General features: G+C 44.8%; 2 protein-coding genes across 8 annotated transcripts in view; one reads left to right on the forward strand and one right to left on the reverse strand.

Annotated features, from left to right (window-relative positions):
* LOC103623396 (protein CASC1-like) overlaps window positions 1-3493 on the forward strand; it is a 4096-nt gene extending 603 nt beyond the window's left edge. Inside the window, exons 2-7 of the mRNA XM_017745752.1 lie at window positions 7-96; window positions 817-961; window positions 1220-1434; window positions 2016-2183; window positions 2358-2471; window positions 3064-3493. Of these exons, the coding sequence (XP_017601241.1) occupies window positions 7-96; window positions 817-961; window positions 1220-1434; window positions 2016-2183; window positions 2358-2471; window positions 3064-3339 (1008 nt within the window). The 3' untranslated portion in view covers window positions 3340-3493. The remainder of the gene's footprint in view (window positions 1-6; window positions 97-816; window positions 962-1219; window positions 1435-2015; window positions 2184-2357; window positions 2472-3063) is intronic.
* LRMP (lymphoid restricted membrane protein) lies at window positions 3450-23933 on the reverse strand. 7 transcript variants are annotated; one of them, XM_017745865.1, is made up of 24 exons: window positions 23788-23933; window positions 22255-22369; window positions 21649-21811; window positions 18781-18846; window positions 17880-17988; window positions 16569-16716; window positions 15702-15783; window positions 12178-12224; window positions 12030-12094; window positions 11814-11930; window positions 10281-10363; window positions 10084-10156; window positions 9276-9330; window positions 9163-9190; window positions 8479-8619; window positions 7943-8077; window positions 7065-7212; window positions 6140-6183; window positions 5440-5517; window positions 5282-5331; window positions 5240-5251; window positions 4774-4875; window positions 4531-4635; window positions 3450-4030 (listed from the first exon to the last, which is right to left on the reverse strand). In XM_017745865.1, exons 7-24 carry the CDS (start codon window positions 15723-15725, stop codon window positions 3787-3789), a joined length of 1551 nt encoding a protein of 516 aa, XP_017601354.1. In that variant the 5' UTR covers window positions 15726-15783; window positions 16569-16716; window positions 17880-17988; window positions 18781-18846; window positions 21649-21811; window positions 22255-22369; window positions 23788-23933; the 3' UTR covers window positions 3450-3786. The 7 variants fall into 7 exon arrangements, with proteins under 7 accessions (XP_017601354.1, XP_017601358.1, XP_017601356.1 ...); XM_017745869.1 differs by lacking the exons at window positions 22255-22369; window positions 23788-23933 and adding an exon at window positions 21333-21468 and having other exon boundaries at window positions 17880-17985; window positions 21649-21965; XM_017745867.1 differs by lacking the exons at window positions 22255-22369; window positions 23788-23933 and adding an exon at window positions 21333-21468 and having other exon boundaries at window positions 21649-21965.
* Window positions 23934-24730: the final 797 nt, after the last annotated feature.

Consider the following 24730-nt stretch of genomic DNA (forward strand, 5'->3'; position numbering starts at 1 on the left):
GCGCAGCAGCTGGTGCCCGTGGGGGGTGTGTACCACACCGATGCTCTGCAGCTGCCACCTCAGGCCCAGGACGTCAGGGACTGGAGCATGGTGGAGGTGAGTGAGGAGGGGATCGGCCCCTCACGCCCTGGCAGCCCGAGGAGCTGCTCCTGAGGTTTGTCACCGCTGTCACCTGCACTGGACACGACGTCCTGAGCAGCAAAGGAGCGAGGCAAGGTTTGCAAATCGTCCCTTTTTCCTCTGGGAAAGGTGAAAGCAGAGTGGTAACAAAAATCCCCGCCGGTCCAGCTCCAGGCTCTTCAGGGTGGCTGAGGACTGCAGTCCCTGTGCTCTGGTGTCCTCTGCAGTGCTGACCTACCCCACAGCTGGCACTGTGGAGCTGGAAACCTTTAATGAGCAAAATTCCCAGCCACACTCAGCAAGCAGGACTGTGGGCAGGCCAGGAGGGATGAGCTCTTCATTCCCAGCCACCTGTGGCCTCTCCTTCCCTCTGACACTCTGCAGCCAGAGGGGAATTACACCTCTTTTGCCTCCCAGGTGCTCCTGGTTTTCTGAGGCTGTGGATCTGTGGAAAAATGGCTGTGCCCACTGTGTGGCACTGCCTTGAGGGTGCCTTCAGCAGCACAGGAAGGGTTCCAAGGCCCCGTGGTAGCTGCTCTTCTACTGCCTTCAAAGCTGTAGTTGGAAATGTGCAATATTAGCAAACCCTTTTAAATGGTGTACTAAAAAACTTTGCAGTGGTTGGATGAGCTCAAAGAAAAACACCTGTATTTTCTGATAATCCCCTTATCTATCCTTTTCTCTCTCTTTCCGAAGTTGCTGGATGTTGGATTGGAGGTGTATCCATATTCCCCAGGAGAGGCTGAAGATGGCACACAGGCAGCAGTACAGATAACCCTCAGGCTCCCTGACAATGTGATTTATTTTGAAGCGCCCGTGGTAGCCCGATGGGATCCTGCAGGTATGAACTCAGGACATCAAATTTAAAATAAATTCAATAGTGGAATTTATGCCTCAGTTGGACTATTGTCACAATGCAGCTGTAAAGATAAGGGCCAGTTTGGAGCCCAGAAGTAACTGGGGGACTTCAACGTTAATTGATTTGGGGATTTTTTATTTGTTTTTTATTATTATTACTTTTTTGGTTTTATTTTACTTCTGCATTACTGCCAGAAGCCTTCCACATGCCTCTTTGTATTTTTGCATCCTTTTTGTCCAGGCCAGCAGTGGAGAACTGATGGCATCAGCAACATAACCTATGAAGCACAGGAAAGGAGCATCACCTTTGGGATGGGTGCCTTTTATACAGTAGCCCTTCTCCAGGATGCTCACCTGAACCTGCCCTATCAGGCCTGGGAATTGCAGCCTACTGGTGTGGATGAAGGGCTCTTCACAGTCACTGCAGTCTTTGCCACTATTCAGATACAAATTAAGGTACTGTAAATATTTTTTTTATCAGCCATTTGCAATTAAAACCTCCCATAATTATTACAGTGTCCCTGATTAGGAAGTTGGGATGCTTCCACAAGAGCAGTTTGAATCTCTGTCTTTTCCTTTCCAAGCACTGTACTGGTTATTTAATTTCAGTTATTTCCTATGAGACAGCATCTGTGCATTTGCTCTGAAAAGTTCCAGTCAGTGTTTAGCTGTTGGTGGTGCCTTGCTGCATTCAAGCCTGTTCCACCTGTTAGACTTGAAAATTGTTCCTCTCCCCTCCCAATTTTAACAAGAGAAATTAAAGCAGTCCTAGCAGCCTGCTACTAATGCTCCTTGTTTCTTCTAAAAGTTCAAGCTACACATGATTATCCATGTGCTCACTGCTGTATAAATCAGTACACCAGTGTCATTTCTGAATTCCTACACAAAGCTGGCTCCTTCAGGATCTGTAAATGAAAGGTCAAAGCCCAGAGTAGCAGATGATGTAGGTGACAGCCAGCATAGCAAAGGTATTTGAAGCCTAAAGCAGAAAATGGCTTCCATGACCAGTAAGTTGCTTTCACTGCTTTGTACAACAGGATAATCAGTGTATGTTGTCTTCAGTAGTGGTGGAAGAGGAGGAGGTGCTTTCCCACATCACAGGACAATGGATGAGTCCTTTTGCCCTCAGAGAAGCTTTGAAAAGAGCTGGAGTGAACATTTTCCCAGCAGAGCACTCTCACAAGTATGTCCCTGTGCCCAGGAAGGTGAGTGCCAGAGAGTTTCCTGTTGGCTTTTCCCCATTTTTCACTCAGGTCACCCTTTCCTGCACTGGGGCCTGCTGTGCTGCCAGCTGAGCCAGGGGACTGAGTAAAGCATTGCTGTAACCCGGGGAAAGAGAGTGAGATCTACTTTGTCTAACTTGTCCTTCTGCTCTGCAGGCTGCCCTGGCAGAAGGGAAGGCCTATGAACAGATGGCTCTGCTTGCAGCTGCTTTTGCTTTTGCTCACAGCAAGTGGAATGGAGAAGCAGGGCCAGGGCAAGTCGTGTTCAAGGTTTGTGGAGTCAGACCAAACCTCCAGAGCAGACCAGCACTGACCCCTCCCCAGTTAGACAGAAACAATTAACTCAGCCATGTTGGCTTCAGCCCCTGCCTCAGTTCAGTGTCACAGACTGCACTTGAGACAGCTCTCAGGGGACACAAGTCTCAGCAACAGAGACACTTGCAAAGGTGGCAGGAAATGGAACTGATAAGTCACCAAGGGAGGCTTTAGCCAGAGCTGGGCTGACAGAGCTTCATGCTCTTCAGAGGCCCCTTGGAAGTCAGCAATCTGCTCTGCCAGCTTTTTAGAGAACAGCTGGAAATCTCTTCCTGCCTGTAGGGTTTTTTTTTGCTCCCTACTGCAAAGGAGGGACTAAGCAGCCTCAGAGCTGATTTGTCTCCAGCTGTGAACTTAAACACACGGTTAAAACTTCTCCCAGCCAGCCAAACACTCCCAGGTGTGGCTGGAGATAGGTAACACCACGCTGCTGAAAGCTGGAGCAGCTTTCTCACTCTCAGGTTCAATGCATGTGCCACAAATATTACAATTTGTGCTCTGTCAATGGCACAGGCTTCACCTCACAGTGCATTGTCTCCTGCCCTAGGTAAGTGAGCATCTGAAAGCAGATTCTGCCAAAGACAACCACTGGTCTCTTTATATGTTTAATGGTGAGAAAGTACAAACCCTCAAGCTCACTGAAACCAGTGAAGCTTTTTCAGAAGAGCTGGAAGAAGAGTCTGAATTTCACTCCACACTCTACCATATGCTCAAGGATCTTGCCAGCAAGGAAGCCATGGATAAAGTGGAAAGAGCTGGCAGCCTGTTTATTGATTCTGTGTATCAGCTGCTCCTTGCTACCAGAGTTTTAGCATTCTCTTAGATACTGTATGCTTTCCTTTAAAACTTTATTATCAAAAGCTTTCAATAAAGTTACATTTCATCCTTTTCTATTCAAATCATTGAAACAGGTTCTAAAATGCAAACATTTTATCTTTGTTCAAGCAAAATAAATTCTTTATTCTCTTGTGGTTAGACCACCTAGACGTGTTTATTGTTAGCTATGTTCAAAACTGCTGTTCTGTTGTAAACCTCAACAGAACTGAGGCCCTTTTAGCTACTTTTAAAGATGACTTTTGTCAGAATGGGGAAAAAAATATATATATTTTTTTCATTTCAAGTCATGCTTTAAAGAAAAAAAAGTTCATCTCCCCCCCAAAAACTACCCCCAACCCAGCAAAACGAATCGAAACGTGTAACCTTAAATAAATCTCAGCTTCAGCTCCTGTCCTCCAGCGGCGGCAGCGCAGCTCCAGCAGGGGAGCCGGGGTTATACCGGGGGAGGGCCGTTGTGTTGCAGTCCCGTGTAGGGCCACAGCAGCTGCTGCAGCGACGTCCAGGAGTCCCCGGTGCCTACGGGGGCTGCATCTGCCGGTCTCTGCAGGGACAGCCCCGTGAGGAAGCTCGTGAGAGCAGCCAGCAGGACCAGGATGGACACGGACACCCAGAGGGTTTTGTTCGCGTTGGAAAAGGAAGCCTTGAAGTGGGATGCCCACGCTGACACCAAATTGTACCTGGGCAGGACAGGAAAGCACAGAACCCTTCAGTGTTTCTTCAAAATGTGCAGCTCTTCCCACCCCACCCCAAAAAGCCTTAAAACAAACGAGATCCCACAAACAAACATCCTCACAAATGACAGGTTGTTACTGTTCTGGGAGCTGTGCAGGGGGAGCTTCGGTTCTGGCTTTAAGACATGGTCAAGGAAGCAAATCCTTGATAAGCTGACCCAGCTCAGCAGTCCACCCCCGCTCCCTGTACCTCACACTGCTTCTGAAGAGGATTCACAAAAGCTGCCTTGCAAGAGCAGCAAGAAATCTTGCTTGTAGAAAGCACTGAAAGTCCTCCCCCGCTCCCTGTACCTCACACTGCTTCTGAAGAGGATTCACAAAAGCTGCCTTGCAAGAGCAGCAAGAAATCTTGCTTGTAGAAAGCACTGAAAGTCCTGGCCTTTAGTTTGAACCCTCTTCCCCCATGCACCTACCAAACACGGCTTTAACTTGTGAAAAACACTTACACTGACTCCAAGGTCCATTTGGATGGGTATTTTCCTTTTTCAGAGACACTTTCCTTCCTGGTTGGTTGTTCCTGTACTTCAGCAGGCAATTCTGACTGCTCATTTCTGTGAACAACAATCAACAGTTCCAAAGCTTTGCCAAATTCACAACAGCTTGGCTTTAGAGCCCTGACCAGGTGGTGAATTAAAAGCTCCTTAAAAAACAAAGCAGCACATCTGGGAGGAGGCTGCTGCTGAACTTACTTGGTTTCAAAATGCTCCTCTTCATACTCCGCCCAGGAATAGGTGCTGAGGAACCTCTGCAGCGAAGGACGCTTCTCATTCTGCTTCACCCCTAGTCTGCCCCTGCCATATATTAAAATAGTTTGTTTAAATTTCCCCAGCAGATAGAGAGCAGGAAATGAGAAATTTAGCAGCAGCCTACTCATTTGGTTGAGCTCAGACAAATAACTTCCAAATTTAATTGCTTGAAATTAGGAGTATTAAAAAAAAAAAAACCCCAAACAAAACTACAGATTCATCAATGGCACATACTTAGATTTCACATTCTAGTTCTAAAGCAAGAAAGTTGAGGGGATTTTTTTTTTTAAAGCTCTCAATGCTCAATAAATAAAATAGGAGAGCTCATGAGCCTCATTTACCTATTATAGCACATAAAACTAATGTGAAAGGTGTAGCCTAAACATCATTATACCTCAAGATGCTCCATCAACTGCTTAATACAGGCACAGTTAGAGTTGAAAAATATTTCCCCCTGTTCAAAGACAACCGTTCATCTCCATCAGTCTCGTGGAACTGGGCCTGGAGGAGAAATTTGCCACATTTACTGCACTGCCATTCTGATGCTTCATCCCAGCTAGTTTTGGGGAGGTGAAGCACCTCAGCATCCCTCCAGCAGCCCCTACTTACCAGTGGCACCCCAATCCCTGCATTCCCAGCACTCCTGGGCACTGTTGCAATGCTAACTCTCCGCAGGGCTGACGAGGGCTATACAAATAAGAGGCATTACTGGCTCTTAGCAGGGCACAACTGGGTTACCCACTGACCACACAAAGTACCATCTGTTTTACACAAGCTATATTAAAAAAAGATGTTGATGCTTAGCTTGAGATGACACACAAAGAATCCAATCTCAAGTGCAGATGAAATAATATTTTGAAAGCAGCATCTTTCTACACCAAGTGCTTTCTGCCCACCTGAGTGAAGCTGGCTGCACATAGCTTCCAGCAAAATACCAAAATTGAATGTCTCTAAATTCCCCTAATCTTGCTCACAGGAATTCCTACACTCAGTTTGAACTACTCCCATCTATTTTTCTCATATTTCTGTGCTAAGCCTTCCTTTAACCCCAAGAGAATCCCACATGAACAGTTTTTCTTAACCAGTGAGTGAGAGCTCGACCATTTCAGCTTCATCTTCTAAGGGGGACCACTTAGAAAGTTAGTGGGGTGACTGAAAAGTAAACCTTCATGTTTGATTACATCAGCCCATATTTGTGACAGAAAAGCACCACATCAAGCATGCAGCAGAGCACCAGCACATGACAAAGCAAAGAAAAACACACACACACACTTTAAAAAATTTTGAAATTTCATATAAGGGCCATTACCTTAAAGTTAAAAGGACTTGGTAGTTTTTTATTCGTAGATTCATCTGCAAAGATATCAAACATCAGAGCATTACAGGAGGAGTTTGCTGCTTACAGGAGCGCAGTGAGTTTAATTTGCAGCTTAAGGTCTGACTTTCTGCAGTGTTTAAGCAAAGAGCACTTTCAGAAAGCAGAAATGAGACCTCAGTGAAAAGCTTCCTGACATTCATAGCATTCACACATTACCCATCCTCTGCAAGCATCTACTTCTGTCACTATCATCAAATGTATTCTATTATTGAGGCAATGTCCTGTTACAAGACTTTCACAGTCAGGACTGTGATTCAAAAGGCTCCTGCAAGGATTTACTGGTGTGCAAGACTTCCTTTTTGGTTTTTACAGGACACGACCTCCTATTTTTCAGAAGAATTTAATACTTCTCTGGCAAAACCACAAGTGCACAGCATTGTCTACAAACCTGGCTGCTTAGAGGGGGAAATAGACACTCCCTGCACTTGAGGGGTTTGTAATTCCCATTTTGAAAAGGGCAGGGTGCATCTGTAGAGAGCAGCCAAAGCTCAGCTACCTAGAAATAGCTACTGTGAATACTCCAGCGCAAACAAGAACCCAAATTTACTGCTCACAAGGAATAAGATTATCACCAACACATGCCGTGCACTTTTCTGAGAGCCAGAACATTCCTGTGTACTTGCTATGGTTCCCCCCCCCCCTCAGATCCCTGACAGTTTAGGTACAAGTTCAATTTCAGAGAGCTGCTTTTAATACTGTTAATAAATTACAAGTTCCCCCCATTTTTAGAAGAGGGGATAAAACAACCATATAATCCCACCACCTAAGATGTGGAGGGATTATATAATTATTCTGCAGCTGTAAGGGCCTGGCTGGCAGATGCTAGCAAGGAGAAAAAGAGGCTTTTCCTGATTACCTCTGTCTCCAAGGGAGCTGAAGGACCTCTCGTTCTGGAGCAGGACCTGCTTGAGCTCCTCGAGCTCCGCATGTTCTTTGGCATACATGCGCTTCAGGTTCTCCACGTGCTGGATCATCACCTCCACGGCCTTGCTCACCCGGCTCTCCTGAGGGAGCAGGGAAAGGAGCAGCTCTCAGGAACTGCCTCATGTTTGGAGATTTCCCCCTCAAGCATCTGCTCTCCTCTGGTATCACCATGGTACAAGAGCCTCTCAACTTCTGTCCTCCCTTTCAAAGCTTCACTACAACCCACAACCCAATACATACACAGCTTTCTTTTCTCCAGGGATCACTCTTGTTGTAAAATAAATAAATTAGTCTTCAGTTTTCCAAGCCCTTACAACTTGTCATCATCCTCATCTCCTCTGATCTACAGTCTCAGCTGCCACCATGCATTTGCTGGTATTACCAAGTCACATTTTCATGCTGCTCTGGGGTATTATACACAACTACACCTAACATTTGAGCAGGGCTTTGTAATTTTCCATAGATTTAGCTGATTACTGCCCTTTCCATAAGGCACAAAACAACTTTTGCAGCATCAAGGCAATTGTTACCCACTGCTTGCTGTTTTGTACATCCCACTTGCCAAATCTTTTGTTTTTTTCAACCAGAACCTTATTTCTGCCGTGGGTTTTTGCACAATTCTAGTGCAGCATAGCTGCTCTCAGTGCCTGGGATTCCTTATAATAACACAGAGTGAGAAGAGTACACTACCTACATCAGATTCCCAAATCCAATCCTGGAATCAGAAGCCCAGAAAGCAAGATGTGGCTATCCCTTTACATCTGGAAGATTTTAGTTTTGTACAAAGTACTTTTAGATGGAAAGTGTTACCTGATTAATAGCTCCCAACATCTCTGCTCTGCTGGCGACTCGGGCTGCATATTGGCTAAGGAACTGCAGGCTTTTCTGCAGCTTCTTAATGATCTCCTGTGCTTGGTTATCTTCTTCACACAAAGGAGCTAATGCCTAAGAGCACACAGTGGTAAGAAAACTGGTGTGAGTTACTAACAGAGAATGAAGGGTTGAGCTGAAGGCACTGAGGAGTTGTGTTCAGGCCCACATCAACATCCTCAATCAGTGTAACTGGGATAGAGAGCTCCAGTGGGCAGAGTCTGGAGCATTAAATCAGCTGAAGCAGGGGTCAAATGTTTGTGCAAGAGAAAAACTCCCTGCTGCCTGAGCAGGGAATGTACTTGGATCAAGGTTATCCCTCAATCTCTCATATTTCAACTGCATTGCTCCCGAACTTCATTCAGATTTGCTGGTCATGTATCCCATGCACACACACCCCCTTTAAAGAGCTGTTTCAAGAGAGACACTCACATCTACTTATCCCATCCACCCTACCAGCCCTGACCAATACTGACCTCTAACATCTTCACAGCATTTGTGATCTCCTTTTTCAAATTTTCTTCAGCCAAGTCTCGAGACCTCTCTTCGAGCTTCACTCTCTTGTCCAAGGTAAACAAGTCACACTTAAAACCTAAAGACAGCCTCAGAAATTCAGCCTGTTGTGGGAGAGGAAAAGATTTCTGGGTAATCCAAATGATGCAGAAGTTTAAGTAGATTTGGACACTGACATGACATTTGGGGCTATACCCTAGGAACAAAGTTTAGGGGAGATGCAGAAGAGTAAGTGAACATGACCCACTTCCTCAAAGAAGATCTTCCCATCTGTAGTGATGGGGGGAATGTTCTGCAGCCAGAAGAGGTGACATCCTGGCAGCACACTGTGCCATCTGTGCCTTTTGACAAAACTGTCTTAAATCAGCATATTCTGCCTGGGAGGAGGTCACAGCTATGCTCCTTGAAGCTTGCAAACAAATGTCACAGTAGTGACAAGTCTTTGTTCAGTTTTACAGATTTCCACCTTTCTCCATCCCATCTCTTGCAAAAATTTTCATTAGGCTTGGAAAGAAAGATTTCACAAGTTAACCTACAGAAATACATCCAGTTTAATCTGGAACATTCTTTTACACAGGAGGAGATATTAATCAGGGTTTAGCTACAAGATCTGTTGTCCGAGACACTTCAGGGTACAAGCAGCTTACCTCCACTTCCTTCTCATTTGGGGAGTCACTGTAGGAGAAGAAAAAGAACCATGGAGCAGACTGTGGCTTTAAATTCGTACCTGCAGGTGATCACTGAAAGTCAAAACACTTACGGCTCATTTTGCTTGGTTTTATCTCCTTTAATGCCACCTGCAGTGGGTGAACTCCCTGAGAAGAGACCAAAAAAAAGGTTTTCAGACCAATGTGAAAAAACAGCCTCTCCAAACCAATCTGTGAGAGTCTTTTAAGCTTCCACAGAAGCCCCTGTTCAAGATTTCCAGTGTTGAGCTCTTGCCACTGGAAACAACTCATGTGCCTCAGGTTCTGCTCATTGCAAGACACCACAGCACTGCCACTTGTACAAAACCCAAAAAGTCAGTTGTTCAGGGGACTTCAGCTGGCATCTTACTAGCACAGAAATGGTTAATTGCAGGTTTTGGCTTCAGGATGTTATGTAGGTAGGACTTACTACCTTCATTAGCTTTTAGTGAGCTCCAAAGGGAAAAGAGGAGGTGATTTGAAAAGTGGAGATGCCTAAGGAGAAACAAAATCCTGCCTTTCTATATCATCTATAGCACACAGAGATGCTTCTTTTACAAATCTCTGGGGAGAGCAGGAGTGCCAGAACTGTTTCAAATATCTCAAACTCCTCTGCAGCTAAGAATTTTCCTCCTGTCTAGAGGAACATAGAGCTGGTTAGATGAGTGTCTGCAGAAATCAGAGGAGCAGATTTTCATGACACCACTGTCCTGCTCTTCATTTTCACCTCCAATTGCAGCTACTAAGCCTTAAAACAAAAAAGCCCCGGTCATGTTTGGTGTGGGACAGGCAGCTCTCTGCATCTTCCTACATAGCTCTGAACTCAGCTGACCAAGGCTCATTACTCCAGTAATGTTAATTTGTTCAGCAAAACCTTCTTACCTTTCCTGCTGGGAACCACAGCTGGTGCTTCCTCACTCCGCTCTTTATTATTTTTCTTTCCCTGGTCCACCTCCTAAAGGCACATCAGAGCAGTTACAGCGAGAAAGCAGCCACACCATCCCTGGAAGGGCCTGTCCCCTCCTTTGTCAATGCTCAGCCAACTCAGTTTGGCTTTTCACTGTCACCAGGACTCTTACCAGGTCTTGCTTCAAAATATTTTGAAACACGGGCTTGTGTTCTTCCATCACCAGGCAGGATTCCTTCTTGATCTGACTTGGTCCTGTGGAGAAACATTCCCAAACACAAATGTAACAATTAAAAAGACACACCAATCTTCCAACACGCACTGTTTTAGCCATGGGCCAACAGGGCTGAAAAACTGCACCAAATGCCAGGAAAGACCACCAAGAAAGAGAGGCAGCAGCAAAGAACACTACAAATACACATAGGAAGAAGTGTGATGATAACTATGATTGGAAAAAATCCCAGTAAGAAGTGTTATATGTCTACAGCTGAGAATATCATGTACTTCCTGTAGCTGAAGTTGCACGAGTTGCAGTAATATTCCCTCGGATGAATAAATTTTCTTATCTTGCTACCAGCATGAAGGTTTTTTTGTTGTTGTTATGTTTTCTGTTTAAAGAGGCAGCTTATAATTAATATTTATACCTTTAAGAAGATCTGGAATATTTTGTTTTCTCGTCTGTTTATGCAGTCACACACAGGTGTGAGACAAAGAAATGGCACAGGGAAAAACAAAAAAGAAAACAAAAGCCAACCAAAACTCCAGCTTCAGGTTTGAAGCCTGCAAGGGGAGATTTATCAGCTCTAATACTAGAAACACTTTCTTTTCAGATATGTGCAACAAGCAACTGGATTCTCAGACTGTAAAGCTCTTGGGGCTCTTTTTGATCTGTTCTGCATCTCTGTTTTCTCTTTGCCAAATGCACCTGGACCACATATGAAAGTTAACAGTAGAGGGAAATCAGTAGAAAGAAAATGCTTTTAAATGAAGGGACATAATTAGATTTCAGGAAGATAGTACTGAGGAAAGAAACAAAACCAAACAAGAAACTATAGTCTTATATTGAGGTAAAGATTAAAAAAAAATTACAAACAAGCATGCACAGCTATTCTGTGCTGCTTATTCAGATCAGCTTTACAAAGCCAGCTTAAATACAGTGTGTACACACACTCCAGTTTTGGTTTGGTTTTATAGTTTTTCAGTGGAAGAAAACCATCAGATCTGGTAAGAATCTGGTGGGTGTTAATGGCTCTCGCAAAAGACAGAACCATACACAAATGCCTCTCCCCTCATCTCTCCTCTTGAGCCATCCCAGCTTCTTGTGCAACAGCCTTAAAAGAGAGGAAAGTGTTTAGTGGCACTGCTGAACTAAATAACATTTTAAACCCATAAAAACATTTTTTTTTTCTCTTGTCAGAATTGTCTAGGATTTTGTACCCACTCAGGGTTTTGCCAGCTGAGCAAGCCCCAAGATCTCACCAAGTTCTTTCATGCTCCCTGTCTGCAGTGCTGTCTGTAAGGTGGGTAAAAAACTTTATTCCTACTCAGCTTCAGGGAGGCTTGAGAGCACTGGTGAGTGAAAATACTTTCAAAAATAGAAATTCTCAAGTTGTTGCTCTTAGTCAGCTTCCTCACTTCAAAGATGTGCTGGAAGCAAACCATTTCCTCAGTGGGTGAGTGCCAGGCAGTGCAGCAGCCACTGTACCTGACACAGGAGCAGCTGTGTCCTTATCGCTGTTTGTCTCCGTTGCTGCAGAAGTTGGCACATCTTCCCCTCTCTCATGTAAACCCTTGGGTGATCTTTCCTCCATAACAAAGCAGCCTGCAACATCAGACAGCAGAAAACACAGTTTTTATTGCTCAGTAAACACACAGACTTGGGCACATCCAGGACTTTCAGTGCCCCAAGTTAAGGACTCACTCGGTGCCGGCGCTGTGCTTTCCACTGAGGATGCAAGAGCTTCTCGGGCTGACGTTAAGTGATCACTGCCAAAACAAAACCCTTTCAGATACTCATCCACGTGATACAGATCTTGATAAAGGCTTTTAAATCTTGCACAAGACCTGACCTGGATGGGATCAGAGTGGCTGGTAGTGTTGACTCCCCACAGTCAATCTTCACAAAGAGAGAGAGAGAAGAGTTAGTATCAGAGTGATAAGCGCCAGTATAAAACTTGTATGTCAAAAACTATTCCAGCAGTGAAGAACTAGCTGGTAAGTGCAGAGATTCACCCACTAGTCTGAAGCCATCTCAGGAATGTCATACTCAGATGTGTTTGGTTCCTGACTCCATGGTTTGCTCCTAACAGACATTTTCAATGACCAACAAATGAGTTACTGCAGCACCACTGTTCCATCTTAACTCTGTGTGTTAGGAAAGATCCACTTGCAAAGTCTGGACCTCAAACCCTACAAGTGAGGTGCACAGAGCTCCACTTGGATGTAGGGATCAGATTCATTAGGTAAATAAAAGTGTTAATAGTCACATCAATGAGCAAGCAGATGGTTCAGAACACAGAAAACTTGTGTGCTGCGTTGTACGTCTTAGTGACTGCCTTTCAAGGGATCCAGTTTTAAAATATTACATATAACAATTACCCAGCCTCTTCAGAGGCCTCAGGCCTCCATGGTGTGCAAACAGCAGAGGAGCAAAGCAATTAGAAGCTGGCAGTTTTGCTCATGTTTCTTGAGCTACCACAGTGCGGTTTTGGACCCGAGTCTTATCACATCACAGACAAAACCAATATCCTCTTGAGGCTTTTAATGTCAAGGGAAGTGCTATATGTGCACTATCCCTCTTCCTCATTTCATCCTGGAAAGCTGCAGCTCACTCATTCAGTTGTTAGGTTGGTCTCTCTTTATGGGTAAAAATACAGGGGGGAACTGAGGTTTAAAGGGTTAAGCTGGTAATGACTTTTGCTGAATTACACCCACTGTTGAAGAGAAGTGCTGAATAGAAAACAAAACCACCCCAAACCCAATCGTCTCTCCAAGAAGAGGAGGAACAAGGCCGGACAGCTCACTACACATCAAGCACCCAAGAGCGCTATTGAAGTACGTGTGGAGAAACAACAGAAAAACCACATCAGCAAGTGATTGCCTGCATTCTGGTATCTTTCTTCCCCCCTCAAATGCCCTCAGAGGACACAGGAAACCCAGCAAATGAGAGCAGGAGCTGTCCAAGGGCCCTGGTCATTCTTAAGAGTGACTAACTTCTCCCAGCATCAGTAAGTGCCTTTTCCCTCCTCCCTGCCCCATCAGAGCTGGGCTGCTCTTGCATAGCCCTGCCCCAGTCAGGTGGATGTTTCCTCTAATGCAAATTCAGGCTATTTTTATTATTATTATTTGAATTCTCTCATAAGATTGAGGAAGTGCAGCACTGCATTTGCCTTGTTAGGCCATTGGGTCTGCAGGAGTATTGGGGAGGGAGAATAACACCATGCTGGAAAGAAAAGAAATCTAAAGGGCTTTTAAAACTAACACACAGCACCCAAGTAAACAGAGAAGCCCTTGCATCATCTAGAACTCACTGAAATTATATATTTTGCTACATGATCTGTCCCTGCCCAGGTGGGCACATGGTCAGTGGTTTCTGTCTGCAATGAAGGCAAACCCTGAATTCAGTTTTTAAAACCCCAAGCTGAGTACCAGGATTGTACACTCCCATGGATTCCACTTAAAGGGAAAAAAATCCCCAACCCAATAAAAGAGAAACACCACATTCTAGATTTCTTAATAAAATAGAATTATACAATGGTTTGGGTTGGAAGGGACCTTAAAGATCAAAGTGCCAACCCCCTGCCAGGGGCAGGGACACCTTCCACTATCCCAGGTTGCTCCAAGTCCCATCCAACCTGGCCTTGGACACTGCCAGGAATGGGGCAGCCACAGCTTCTCTGGGCAACCTGTGCCAGGGCCTCAGCACCCTCACAGTAAAATCTGTTTGCCCAGGATTTTAGAGAATAGCACAGTCCTTTTATGAGGAAGAATGGCCAAAGAAGATCCTGTGGTCCATCCCCGATCACTTCCCCCACTTGCATCCCTCTGAGCAGCATAATAATCCAAGGGTTCTCTATCACAGCACACGAATTCTGGCCACGGTCTGGTACAACTCATCCGAAACAATTACTAACATTTGGAAGACCTCTCATCTGGCTCTCAGACTGGGGTATGGCTTCCACATTTATAAGTCAAAACAAGAACAAAACCCCCAAGCTTCACTTGGGTCTTGCAAGTTCTCCTTTATTAAGTAGCCCCTAAACTTCTATGGTGACAATGATTTGACACAAATAATTTGAGTTACTTACATGCTGATCTGCTCAACTACATCTGCAATTGCAGTGAAATAAAGCTCCAAAGAAAACTAGAGGGACTTTTTCTACTGAGCAAGGATATACGAATTCTCCTGCATGCCAGTGTTTAGAACAAATACCAGACACAGTCCCTTTGCCTTTTCTCCGGGGCAAACTAACATTTTCATTTTCCCCCTTCAGAACATTCGTGTGCAAAGCTTATACTAAAAAATGATAAGAATAGAAAATTACTTTTCTGAGCCCAGCTGGAATTATAGAAAGCTCCAGAGCAACAAAGCACAGGTGTTTCACACACCTTTGCACAGACGTGACTTTCCAGAAGGACCTGGTAAAGTAAGAACCCTTGAGATGATCCTCTTTGATCAGTAGTAGCAGCACAAGCTGGGAGTTCTTCACCTGCTCTACCCCAGTGTGCTGAAACCACAGAGAGTCCCCAGCACTCTTACTTTCTACCCTCACTGCATTTTCTGCTTTGATTTACCACTACAACCAGACCACTGCTGCACTCACAGGTACCACACACCAGCCAGGATCACCCTGAGGTTGGCTGCTCTTTAGTCCCAAAGGTTATTTCCAGGTTCACAGAAACCACTGACCAATATTCTTCCACCATCCCCACTAATACTGGAGTTTGTAAAGCCCATTAGAAACCCTGTGTGGTGGAGCTGAGGTGTAGATTTCAATAGTGAGGATTGAGGCACAGCTTAGGTGTGCTGAGCTGCAGTTTCTCTTGCTGTTGCCACAAGAAAACTGAAGCTCAAGCAGTAGATGCAGGATTCAGGGCAGCAGTGAAGGCATAGCTGAGTACATCAGCTGAAGGAAAGCTCCCATACAGCAAAGATGGCATTTTTCAGCTGTTACATGGTGCCCGTGGGAGAAAGTGTAAAGAAAGGCAGTACTCCCAGCTAAAGCATTCTGTGGCTTCTTGCAGGTGGAGAAAAAGAGCGAAAACACTCAGTTCTTCCCTGGCAGAACCAACTGTCACTGCAGAACCAGCACTGTCTCCAGCCTTGAAACCACATTTAAAACACTCCACAGCTAAAAGCATGACCCAGTTGCACGTGAACATTGAGACATTTAGATTTATAACCAAGGTATTGCAGAAACATGCCTAAACAGAAGGGAACACCCCCCACAGCACCCTGCTGACTGATGCCAGCTCCATCCACCGTGGAGCAGTGCTGATTTATAGCTGAGCCATCTGGACCTGGGTCTGAGCAAGGCATGAACTGCTTGAGCCTGTTCAAAACCACATCTCGGGCATCAGAGCCAGCACTCACCTCAGCAAGTGAAGAGTCCATCATTGTAATGGAAACAGGAAGGTCTGCATCAGTGTAGTCATCAGCAGAGCATATTTTCCACCTGGCAACACAGGCTTTATTTGCATATTGCCCAAACAACAGAGAGATAGAGTGCCCATTTTCCTTAAGCACATAACAACTGAAGTCACCACTCTCTGTGTAGTCAGTCAGCTGGTCTCTCAGGGAAAGACAAATTCATCACCAACATCAATCCCTCCTCCCCCAAGCAGCAAGAACCACCACCAGTCCTTTTCCCAACCTCCTCCACACTGCACAATTCTACAGAAAACCAGTGTCAAAAGCTTTGAGAGCTGCTGAGTAGTCTCTTGCTGCAGACTGCCTGCTTCTGCACCTTCAGGAACATCCTTATCTTTTAAAATATTCACTGCAATTCACTACAGCTTTCATAATCTCAGGCAGTTCAGTCTCTATTTTAAAGATCTAAGGAGGCAGCTTGATAGGCAAAGACCTCAGAATTCCTGCTCTAAGCTCTGCAAAAAAAAAAAAAGTGACTCCTCAAAGCCAATAGGATTTTGGCATCTAATGGGAATGTCAATTGTGAGTTAAACATGAAAAATAGACAAGAATACCTAAATCACATCTCAGTTCTCCAGCATGAAATAGAAACACCATCACTATATTTGGCTGGTTACAGCAGCTCCATTAAAGAGTTTTGGTATTTGTGAATAGAAGCAAAGTGTTGCCCTGGTTTACCATGAGCTGATCACCAGGTGTCCAGTATTCCCTCTAAGGGAGGCTCCTGCAGCTGAACTCAGCACATGGAATCTGCTAGACCTTGTGGACTCTTCCCCCCTTCACCCCAAAGAGGTTATTCTGCCACCTTACCTGCATTCTCCTGATGTCACATCTGAGGTGGACACTTGTCCTGCATCACACCTGTCCAAGATGCAGCTGCCAGAGCTCTGCCTGCAAGGCTGGTCCCAGCCGTGCCCAGGAGGGTTATTTGGGCAGGAGATCTCCAAGGTCAGAGCATCTGTTAAGAAGGACAAGCGTGAAAAGAGGTAGTCCTTGGCAAAGTTTGATTTAGTTACAAGTCAATTTTTCAGCTAAAATTTTAACTCTAAAATAATCAAGCAGACCAACCAAGCAAAGATTTATAATAAGGCAACTTCCATCTTGCTAAGAAGGGGTTTGGTTGTGCGGCTTCCACTTGTTTTGTAGATGGAGAGTTTGACAAACTGAAACAGCACTTTCAGAGTAGCAGACTGCTCTGATAAGGAGTACATACAGCAAAACAAGATCTACTTCCATTCCCATCACTATGGCCTGGAATTACACTTGAACATTTATAGTCTGTGTGAGAAGAGCCTTTGTGTGGTACCAGCTCACTGCTGGGAGAAATGCTTGTGTGTGAAACCCCAAGTGCAGCACCCTGCAGCCCTGCAGTGCACAGCTGTCAGTGGCTGCTTTCAATCCTTGCAAGGCTTGAGAACTGCAGGGAAGTTCAAACAAGTCAGGAATGCAGGAAACAGTAGCAAATACAATCTGCTGTGAAAGGTGGGGCAGTTCAGCCTGGAGAAGAGAAGGCTGAATGGACACTGGCACAGGGTGCCCAGAGAAGCTGTGGCTGCCCCATCCCTGGCAGTGTCCAAGGCCAGGTTGAATGGGGCTCTGAGCAAGCTGGGATAGTGGAAGGTGTCCCTGCCCATGGCAGGGGGATGGAATTAGCTGATCTTTAAGGTCCCTTCCAACCCAAACCATTCTGTCTATGATTTTATTCTCAGTAGCTCTCTTACTGTTCAGGTTGTTAAACCAGGCTGCCCTCAGCTCAGCAGCCAAGGAGCAGGACACCTCAAGGTGTGCCAGTCAGAGGGAATGGGAAGAACATAACCCATGCCCTCTAGATCCAGACTGACAAGCATCCTGTCAGGAATATACTTGGATGTATGATTTATACCAATAGTCTTAAGGTTTTGGGAACTGTCTGTCAGGTTGACAGACAGCCACCTTTTCAGGCCTTTCACTGCAAGCACTGTAATCATGGTTCAGATTCCTGGATTACACGCAGAAATAGGTTAAAGCCCACAACAGATTTTCCACACTCTACCAGCACATTCAGCACTATTTAGACTGTTCTGTCGACTCTTTCTATATTTCAGCTGAAAGACAGAAATGTCCAACACTACCAAGTCTTACCTAGCAGAGGGGAGCTGTGCCAGTGTGAAACACGTGAGGGCAGTGCCCAGGGAAAGTCAGAGTACCAGGTGGGTCCTTCACTCCACGGTTGTTTGGAGCAATGGAGCTGCTAATTGGAAAAAAAAAAAAAAAAACTGCTGCTGTTCCACCACACTGAATACATTAATGCCACCAACTCCCCCCACACACAGGCATCTGCATAAAGTAACACCAACAGTTACACAAATACAAGTTCTTCTGCGTTTCTAGACAACAAAGCCACAGAAGATGTATCTGTAATGGGCAGAACAGCTACAGGAAGAGATAGGATACTTAAACTTTACACTTGCAACAAAAGTGTTGGTTCAAGCTAGGTCTGGAAATAAATACTACAAAACCAGGAAAGATGAGCACAACGGGAGAACCAAAGAAGCCACTGAAACCCTGTGAAGGGGGTAAAAAGAAAAAAAAAAAAATCCAAAACACACTATTTCAGCCAAGCCAAGAGGTGTCATCTGAAGAAGGCATCTGGGAAAACTTCTGAAGCAACATGTGCATAGCTGTATTTGACCTAGCATTGCTTAAACAATGAAAAATGGAAAAGAAATTGGAAGAATTGCTATCTTCAGCCTCTGACCCTTCTCAAAAAGCAACTTGCCACACAGCTGTGTTGTGCTTCAGAGGCAATGGGAACCTGGCATTGCAATAGGGTTTGGAATATGCTTTTGTATGCATGTAAACACCTGCCTGCACATACACACAGATATTGATCTCAAATTTATTTTTAGTGAATGTTTAACTCGGCAAAGTTTCTCACGAGGAAAGTTATTTATTTCCCTGAGGTGATGAAGAAAAAAACCCCCAAATTAACCCAGCATCCCATTTTAACAGGCTCAGCAGCGGTCACAGGAAGAACACTTACCTTCCCTTTTACGTGTTCAGCTGATGTGGACAGCAGAGCGTAGTCAGATTCTAACTCTGCACAGCACTGTTGCAATAGAGAGAGAGTTTAAGGCAGGCAGGTAAGAGAAAGAAAAAAAAAAAAAACCACCAAAGATGAAAAAATGAGAAGGAGCACTGCCACCAAGCCTGAGCAAAATGCAACTTTATCTTTCAAATGGAACAACTTGCAGCTACCAGTTGCAAAACTGCAACTGCAAAACTCTGCAGTTGTTTCCCCTTGTGACTTTCAGCCTTTAATTCTGCAGACCCTAACTCACAAATATAAGTTTTATTCGCGTGCAGCTGGCCCAGTTTTGACTCTGCTCCTCTGATGCCCCTGTCACAGCCTAGGGAACATTTCGGGATCTTCTGTTTGCTGTTATAAATACCTTGCTGTTCTGTGTTGACTCCAGAGTTCTCAGATCCTGAGCTATAGCATTCCTTACTAGAGTCAGTTGGGAAAAAAGTCTTTCCACAATGTCTCCCCCTCCACCCCCTCCCAAAGTTGAAGCAAATAATTTTATTCAAAGCAAAGCACTCCGGAGTTATGTAATTTCCAACGTATTTCTCCATAGAGGGCCACAAAGTTAATAACTCTTTCATTGTCTATTCCTGGGTACTGAAAAAAAATCTTACATTATGGGATTTTAAACATTTGTTGTCAAGCCAGCCTGCAGAAGTGAGGGCTGGTTGTGGGACAAAAATCCCACCAATGCATCAGGGAAGGTTTCCCTCAGCTGCTTTTGATACGGTCACCAAAGAATTGCTCACAGTGAAGACCAACACCACACCTGTAGAGTCCTGACAACATTTTTCCCAGAAGGCTGAATAAGGAAAATAATGTGCAGATTTGTACACGCAGCTTATGTACGTGTTAGAAAAGAAGATACCAGGTGCTGCCAAATTGTTTGCAGCTGGTCTCAGCTGGGTTGTCCTTCCACCAGAGCCCCTCCTGTGCAAGCCCATCTTTCCTGCTCCCAGCAAAGGGCACCATACCTGGCACAGCAATTCACAGAGCCGCCTCTGCAGCAGTTCCCATCTCAGTGCATTAGCAGTTACTATGAAGAGACATTTACAAGTCTAACAGGGTTCCTTACAACTTGATAACGATGTTACAGCATCTCTAACTACTCGTTATCAAAATTCATTGCAGTTTGCCTTAGTCTGGTTAAGCCTGCAACAGTTTTTCACAGGAAAGAGAAAACACTGGACTTCTTCCCCTGCAAATCACAGGCAATGCTTCCCCCCATCATTAGTGTTAGGATGCCACAGTTCCCTGTGGAAACAGATCCCTCACTTACGGCTTAGGGGAAGAGAAGTATTTGGCCTTTCAAGCTGACATCCTGTACAGGCATTTTAAAGCCCATGGGCTTTATATTTAGAAGCATTTTCCCCTCTTACCATGCAGGTGAGAGGAAATAGAGGATTGGAGTGGGTAGGTGGGGAGGAGACCACAGCCCAGCCCTTCAGTCAGAAGGGGCACCAGACCTGTCTGGCTTTCTGCAGGAACCAATATAAAGCATTTTTATTCTTTCCTTCAGTGCTAGCCTTGTTTGTCAGCTCTGCTCATCATAACACTTTGCAACTTTTCTACACTTCTCCCAGTTTATTTATCTACAGAAAGAGATTTCTGCAAATTAACTGGAGTCATTTAAAGCCAAGGTCTTAGCCATTTTCAGGGTTGTGGGGTTTTTTTGGGGGTCTCTTTGGGGTTTGATTTTTTTTGTTGAGTTTTTTTTAGTCACAGTGGCACCAGTCTCACATATCTGGGGTTCTCTCTCAATCTACTCAAGCTCACTTTACAGAAGAACTTCATCTATTCAGAGCTGGAAAATGACAAACTATTTCCACTGTCATGCCTCTTGCTAAGAGCAAACTGAAGCAGCTGCACAGTTTGAGGGAAGCATGAAAGCAACCTGAGCACATACACATGAACAACACCAAAACACTGATCAGACTGGGGCAAGCAGAGTCTGGGGCTGTTTCTGCCACATCAGTGCAAAGTCGTGCCTTACAGCTAAAGCAAAGGGTCCCAGGGAATTTTTCATGCAAGACAAACCGTGGTTTCACATGGAGTTGTTTGTTATGCACATATATATGTTGGGCATATATGGTAAGCGCATGCCTGAGGCCAAAACATTCAGAGGGTTTCAATCAGTCAAATCTCTTTTCTATAAGAAAGTGATCAGACTCCAGAGTTAGGAAAGAAAAAGCTGCGTGTTCTGGACTCAGACCACTGCATTATTTAATTGCCCAGGCTACCGAGGTGCTGATGTCAGGAAGTGAGTAAGAAAGAGGCAATATGAAGTTTCCATGGCTCTGGCAGAAGTTGCACGTGCACGAGGCAGTGACAGGATTGCTTTCCACTAAACAGAGCAGCCTAACACCATGCAGTCATTCAAAAACACAGAGCAAACACAAGCAGGACACAGAGTGTACAAGAATCAGGTCTATTTGGTTCAGGAAGCTTAAGAAAGAGGGATGGCTTTGTTAGGGATAAGGTGGGGAACAACACCTTTGGTAAAGGAGTACCTGTGCCACCCATGGAGTTACTGATCTTCCCTCCTAGGACTAGGGGTTTCATCGGGAGCTTCTGAAGCTTTGGTGGATCCCAACACCCACTCCCTTGGGATCCCACCTTCTTCTCAACTCAGATGGTGGCAGATCTCTTCAAGGAGAAGGAAAAGTAGAAAAAAAGGAAAAAAGCCCCAAAACAAAAAGCGAGACTCCACAGAGCATTTTACTGGATGACCTACAGATCGATCCTGCTCTCCCTTGATGTAACTAAACCCTAAAGTACTTGCCCATGCAAAAAGTGAATGCTGGCACATTGCCAAGAGTTACTCACTTCTCTGGTCTTCCACCTTTTCTTGAAGGAACTGGCAAGTGCTTCCTAAAGCTGTATTCACATCCCTGAGCTTCTGCTGCTCAGAAATGGCTTCCTCCAACTTGCTCTTCAAGGATGCTGCTTCCTCACAGGCAGAGTGAAATGCTTCAACTTGATCCTCCGCCTAAGCACAAAACAATATTTAGGGAAAAAAGAAAGGAATTAAAAAAAAATAAAATAAAGCAGCCTGGCTAGCACAAGGAGCCTCTACAGTTCATGTAAATGAAACTAAACTGCATCTGTTCTTTCTCAGGAAGTGATAAAGCTCCCTCTGAACTTCTGCATTTTTACGCTGGGGTGGACTGTGTATGGAGGCTATTTTTGGGCTTTTTTTTCTCTTTTCTCTTTTTTTTTTTTTAAGCCACCACAAATATGCAATGCTGCCTCTTTCATCAGCAAACTGTTGTCACCACCCCCTCAAATTTTACTTCCTCTGCTGGTTCCACTTTTGCAGGGAGGCACACCATTCCGAATACGCGATTCCCTTCCCCAAGGGCAGCCGTGCGCTGGTCGTGGCCCTTTACATCTCCTGGTGCCCCACACAGAGGGAACTGGGCTGCCCCTTACATGTTTGCTGGCATCCTCCAGCTTCTTGGTGGCTTTTTGCAGCTCTAAACCCAGGGCTTCTGCCTGGCCAGCAGTTTCTTCTTGTAGCTGTTTGACAGTTTCCAACTCGTGTTGCCTGCAGGGGAGAGAGCACAAACCACAGCCCGTTAGTGACGTCTTGGAGCAGGCTGGCCCAGGAGGTGACACTCTGGTTACTGGGACACGCACCAAAAGTCAGCTGTTACACACTGCAGCTCCCCAGGATCCAGAACCAGGGAATCAGACATGGTTTTTCTACAGCAGGAAAGGGATGAAGGCTTTCTGTGATGTGTCTGGGTACCACAGAGGAATCACCAGAGAACTCACAAGGAGCAAGAGCTCAGTGGGGCAAGCTTTTGCAATGGACAAAAGAATGTGTTTTTCTCAGGGTTTGGGAGAAATAGTGGTTGGATACAGCCAGTCATCCTAGAAAAAGGTACCCTGGAGCTACTTCTGCTTCACTGGTTTGATTTCTTAGTGTTTTAGAGGGAACTTCACTTGACTGCAAGCAGATACCATCAGAACCGGTGCTGAAGAGGACAGCTTTCAGCAAAACCCTTCTTTCCCACTGCAGAAACCTTTGCCCATTTCCCCTCTAATTCACTTTCACTTTTTTTTTTGGTTGCTATCATCACAAGCAATTTTGACACAGAGACAGCTTTAAGAAACCAAGCCATCAGTATTTTATCAGCTCTTTTACGAGCGGAGGGAGAGCATGTGGGAGGTGGTTCAGTGGAAGGTAAGTCAGCAAAAGTCAGTGTGGTACAACTGCTCTGCATCAGCTCTGGGGGCTGCCAGGCCCTAGGGACATCCCAAATACAGGAATGGGGCTCTGAGCAACCTGGGATAGTGGAAGGTGTCCCTGCACATGGCAGGGGCTTGGAACTAGATGATCTTTAAGGTCCTTTGCAGCCCAGGCCATTTTATGATCCTGTTTCTAAGATCACAACTCATAGAAAGAGCCCTATGCCAATAAAGTCACATTTTCATATTTAATGGCAAGTCATTTAAGCTACACCCTTGGGGAATTGAGACATCATCTTCCCTGAGCCTAGCAACTGTATCCCAAAGCAAAAATACCTGCAGATATATTTTACAGCTCTCCTGCTTCACACAAACCCACCAGTTTTTTTAATGGCTGCACCTGCTCAATAGGCAGTGCCCTCATGCTTTAACTTCTCAGTCTGTGGTCTCCCTGGTGTTTTCAAAGACACCTCCAAGACTGTACATCAGTTCAGACACAAACCTTAACTCCCACACAGTGTAGACGTTGTGCTAAAACCAGATCCACTCTCCAAAACAGAAGATCACTTCCTCTGTGTGAAAAATTCTTGAGAATTCAGCAGACTTTGCTCCACAAACCCCCCCAAAATAAAATACTAAACAGCTAAGGAACCAGTGAAAAACCCAAAAAAACCCCACAAAACAAAAAACCAAAGCCAAGCAAAACCCAATCCCCACCAAAAAAAAAAAAAAAAAAAAAAAAAAAAGACACACATGGCTTTGAAGGGGTACCTAGCAGAGAGCTCTTTCCTTAGGTGAAGCTGTTCTGTCTTGGTTCTCCTCAGGTTGCCTGCCACTCGAATAAAATCCTTGTCCAACGAATCCTTGCATTTTTCCAAGAGCTGGAGTTTCTGGGTCCAAAGATGTCTTTTTTCTCCTAGCTCTTGCTTGAGAGCCTGTGGAATTTTGAAGTTGCCATGTGGTTAGAGGAGGAGCAGAGCCAGAGAATGAGCCAGAGCCTCAATTTACATGGTGAGGATTGAGTTCCCTGCTGCAGCAATTAATATCATCACCTACATCCCACACTGTCAGCAGTAAAGCTAAAGCTCCACCAGCAAGGTGCCCAGACACAGCAACAAAACCTGTAGCTTATAAAAGGAAGTTTTAATAATGGCCATCCTGCAGGAAGCCCTAAAATTGATAATTAAGGCTTCTGTGGCCCTTTCCTCAAAGTACAACTAAGTCCACTGGTACCAAATTGAGTTCATATTACAACAAAATAAATGAAATAACCAAGAACCAATAAAATCATATTTCAGTTTGTCGTACATGCCTAGCAGATGATCTTTTCCAGGGATGATCCCCATAACACAGGCTTTTAGATTTACCTCTGGTTTGTAGGAAGAAAAAGAAGAAAAGGGTAAAAATTAAATATTAGGTAAAACTGAGCCCTCTATTTCTCTGAACAGTGACTTGGAGTATAAAGTACTGAGGAAAAGAATCCAGTACTCTCTCTCTGACCTTGCTCAACTGAACACATGAAAGAGTATCCTCAGCTTTTAAAGAATGCTTAATGAGTGTCAAACAGAGGTCAGGAAAGAATGAAGTTTATATTCCTGGGATTTTGCAACAATTCTAAGGGGAAAACATCAATCTTACAAACACAGGCCACGTTATCTGCTTGCAAGTTGGAGTCAGATGTTCATGAGCTTCAAAAAAAAAAAAAAAAAAAAAA

Source organism: Corvus brachyrhynchos, unplaced genomic scaffold (assembly GCF_000691975.1).
Source record: "Corvus brachyrhynchos isolate BGI_N302 unplaced genomic scaffold, ASM69197v1 scaffold209, whole genome shotgun sequence".
Classification (NCBI taxonomy): domain Eukaryota; kingdom Metazoa; phylum Chordata; class Aves; order Passeriformes; family Corvidae; genus Corvus; species Corvus brachyrhynchos.

What these genes read in the sequence shown, in the direction of transcription:
- LRMP (XM_017745865.1), bottom strand. Translation starts at nt 15,725, where the DNA reads ATGATGGACTCTTCACTTGCTGAG. An exon ending in AAAACCAAGCAAAATGAGCC is followed by an intron (nt 9,191 to 9,275) that starts GTAAGTGTTTTG and finishes CTTCTCCTACAG; the next exon opens with TGACTCCCCAAATGAGAAGG. An exon ending in CAAATGAGAAGGAAGTGGAG is followed by an intron (nt 8,620 to 9,162) that starts GTAAGCTGCTTG and finishes CTCCCACAACAG; the next exon opens with GCTGAATTTCTGAGGCTGTC.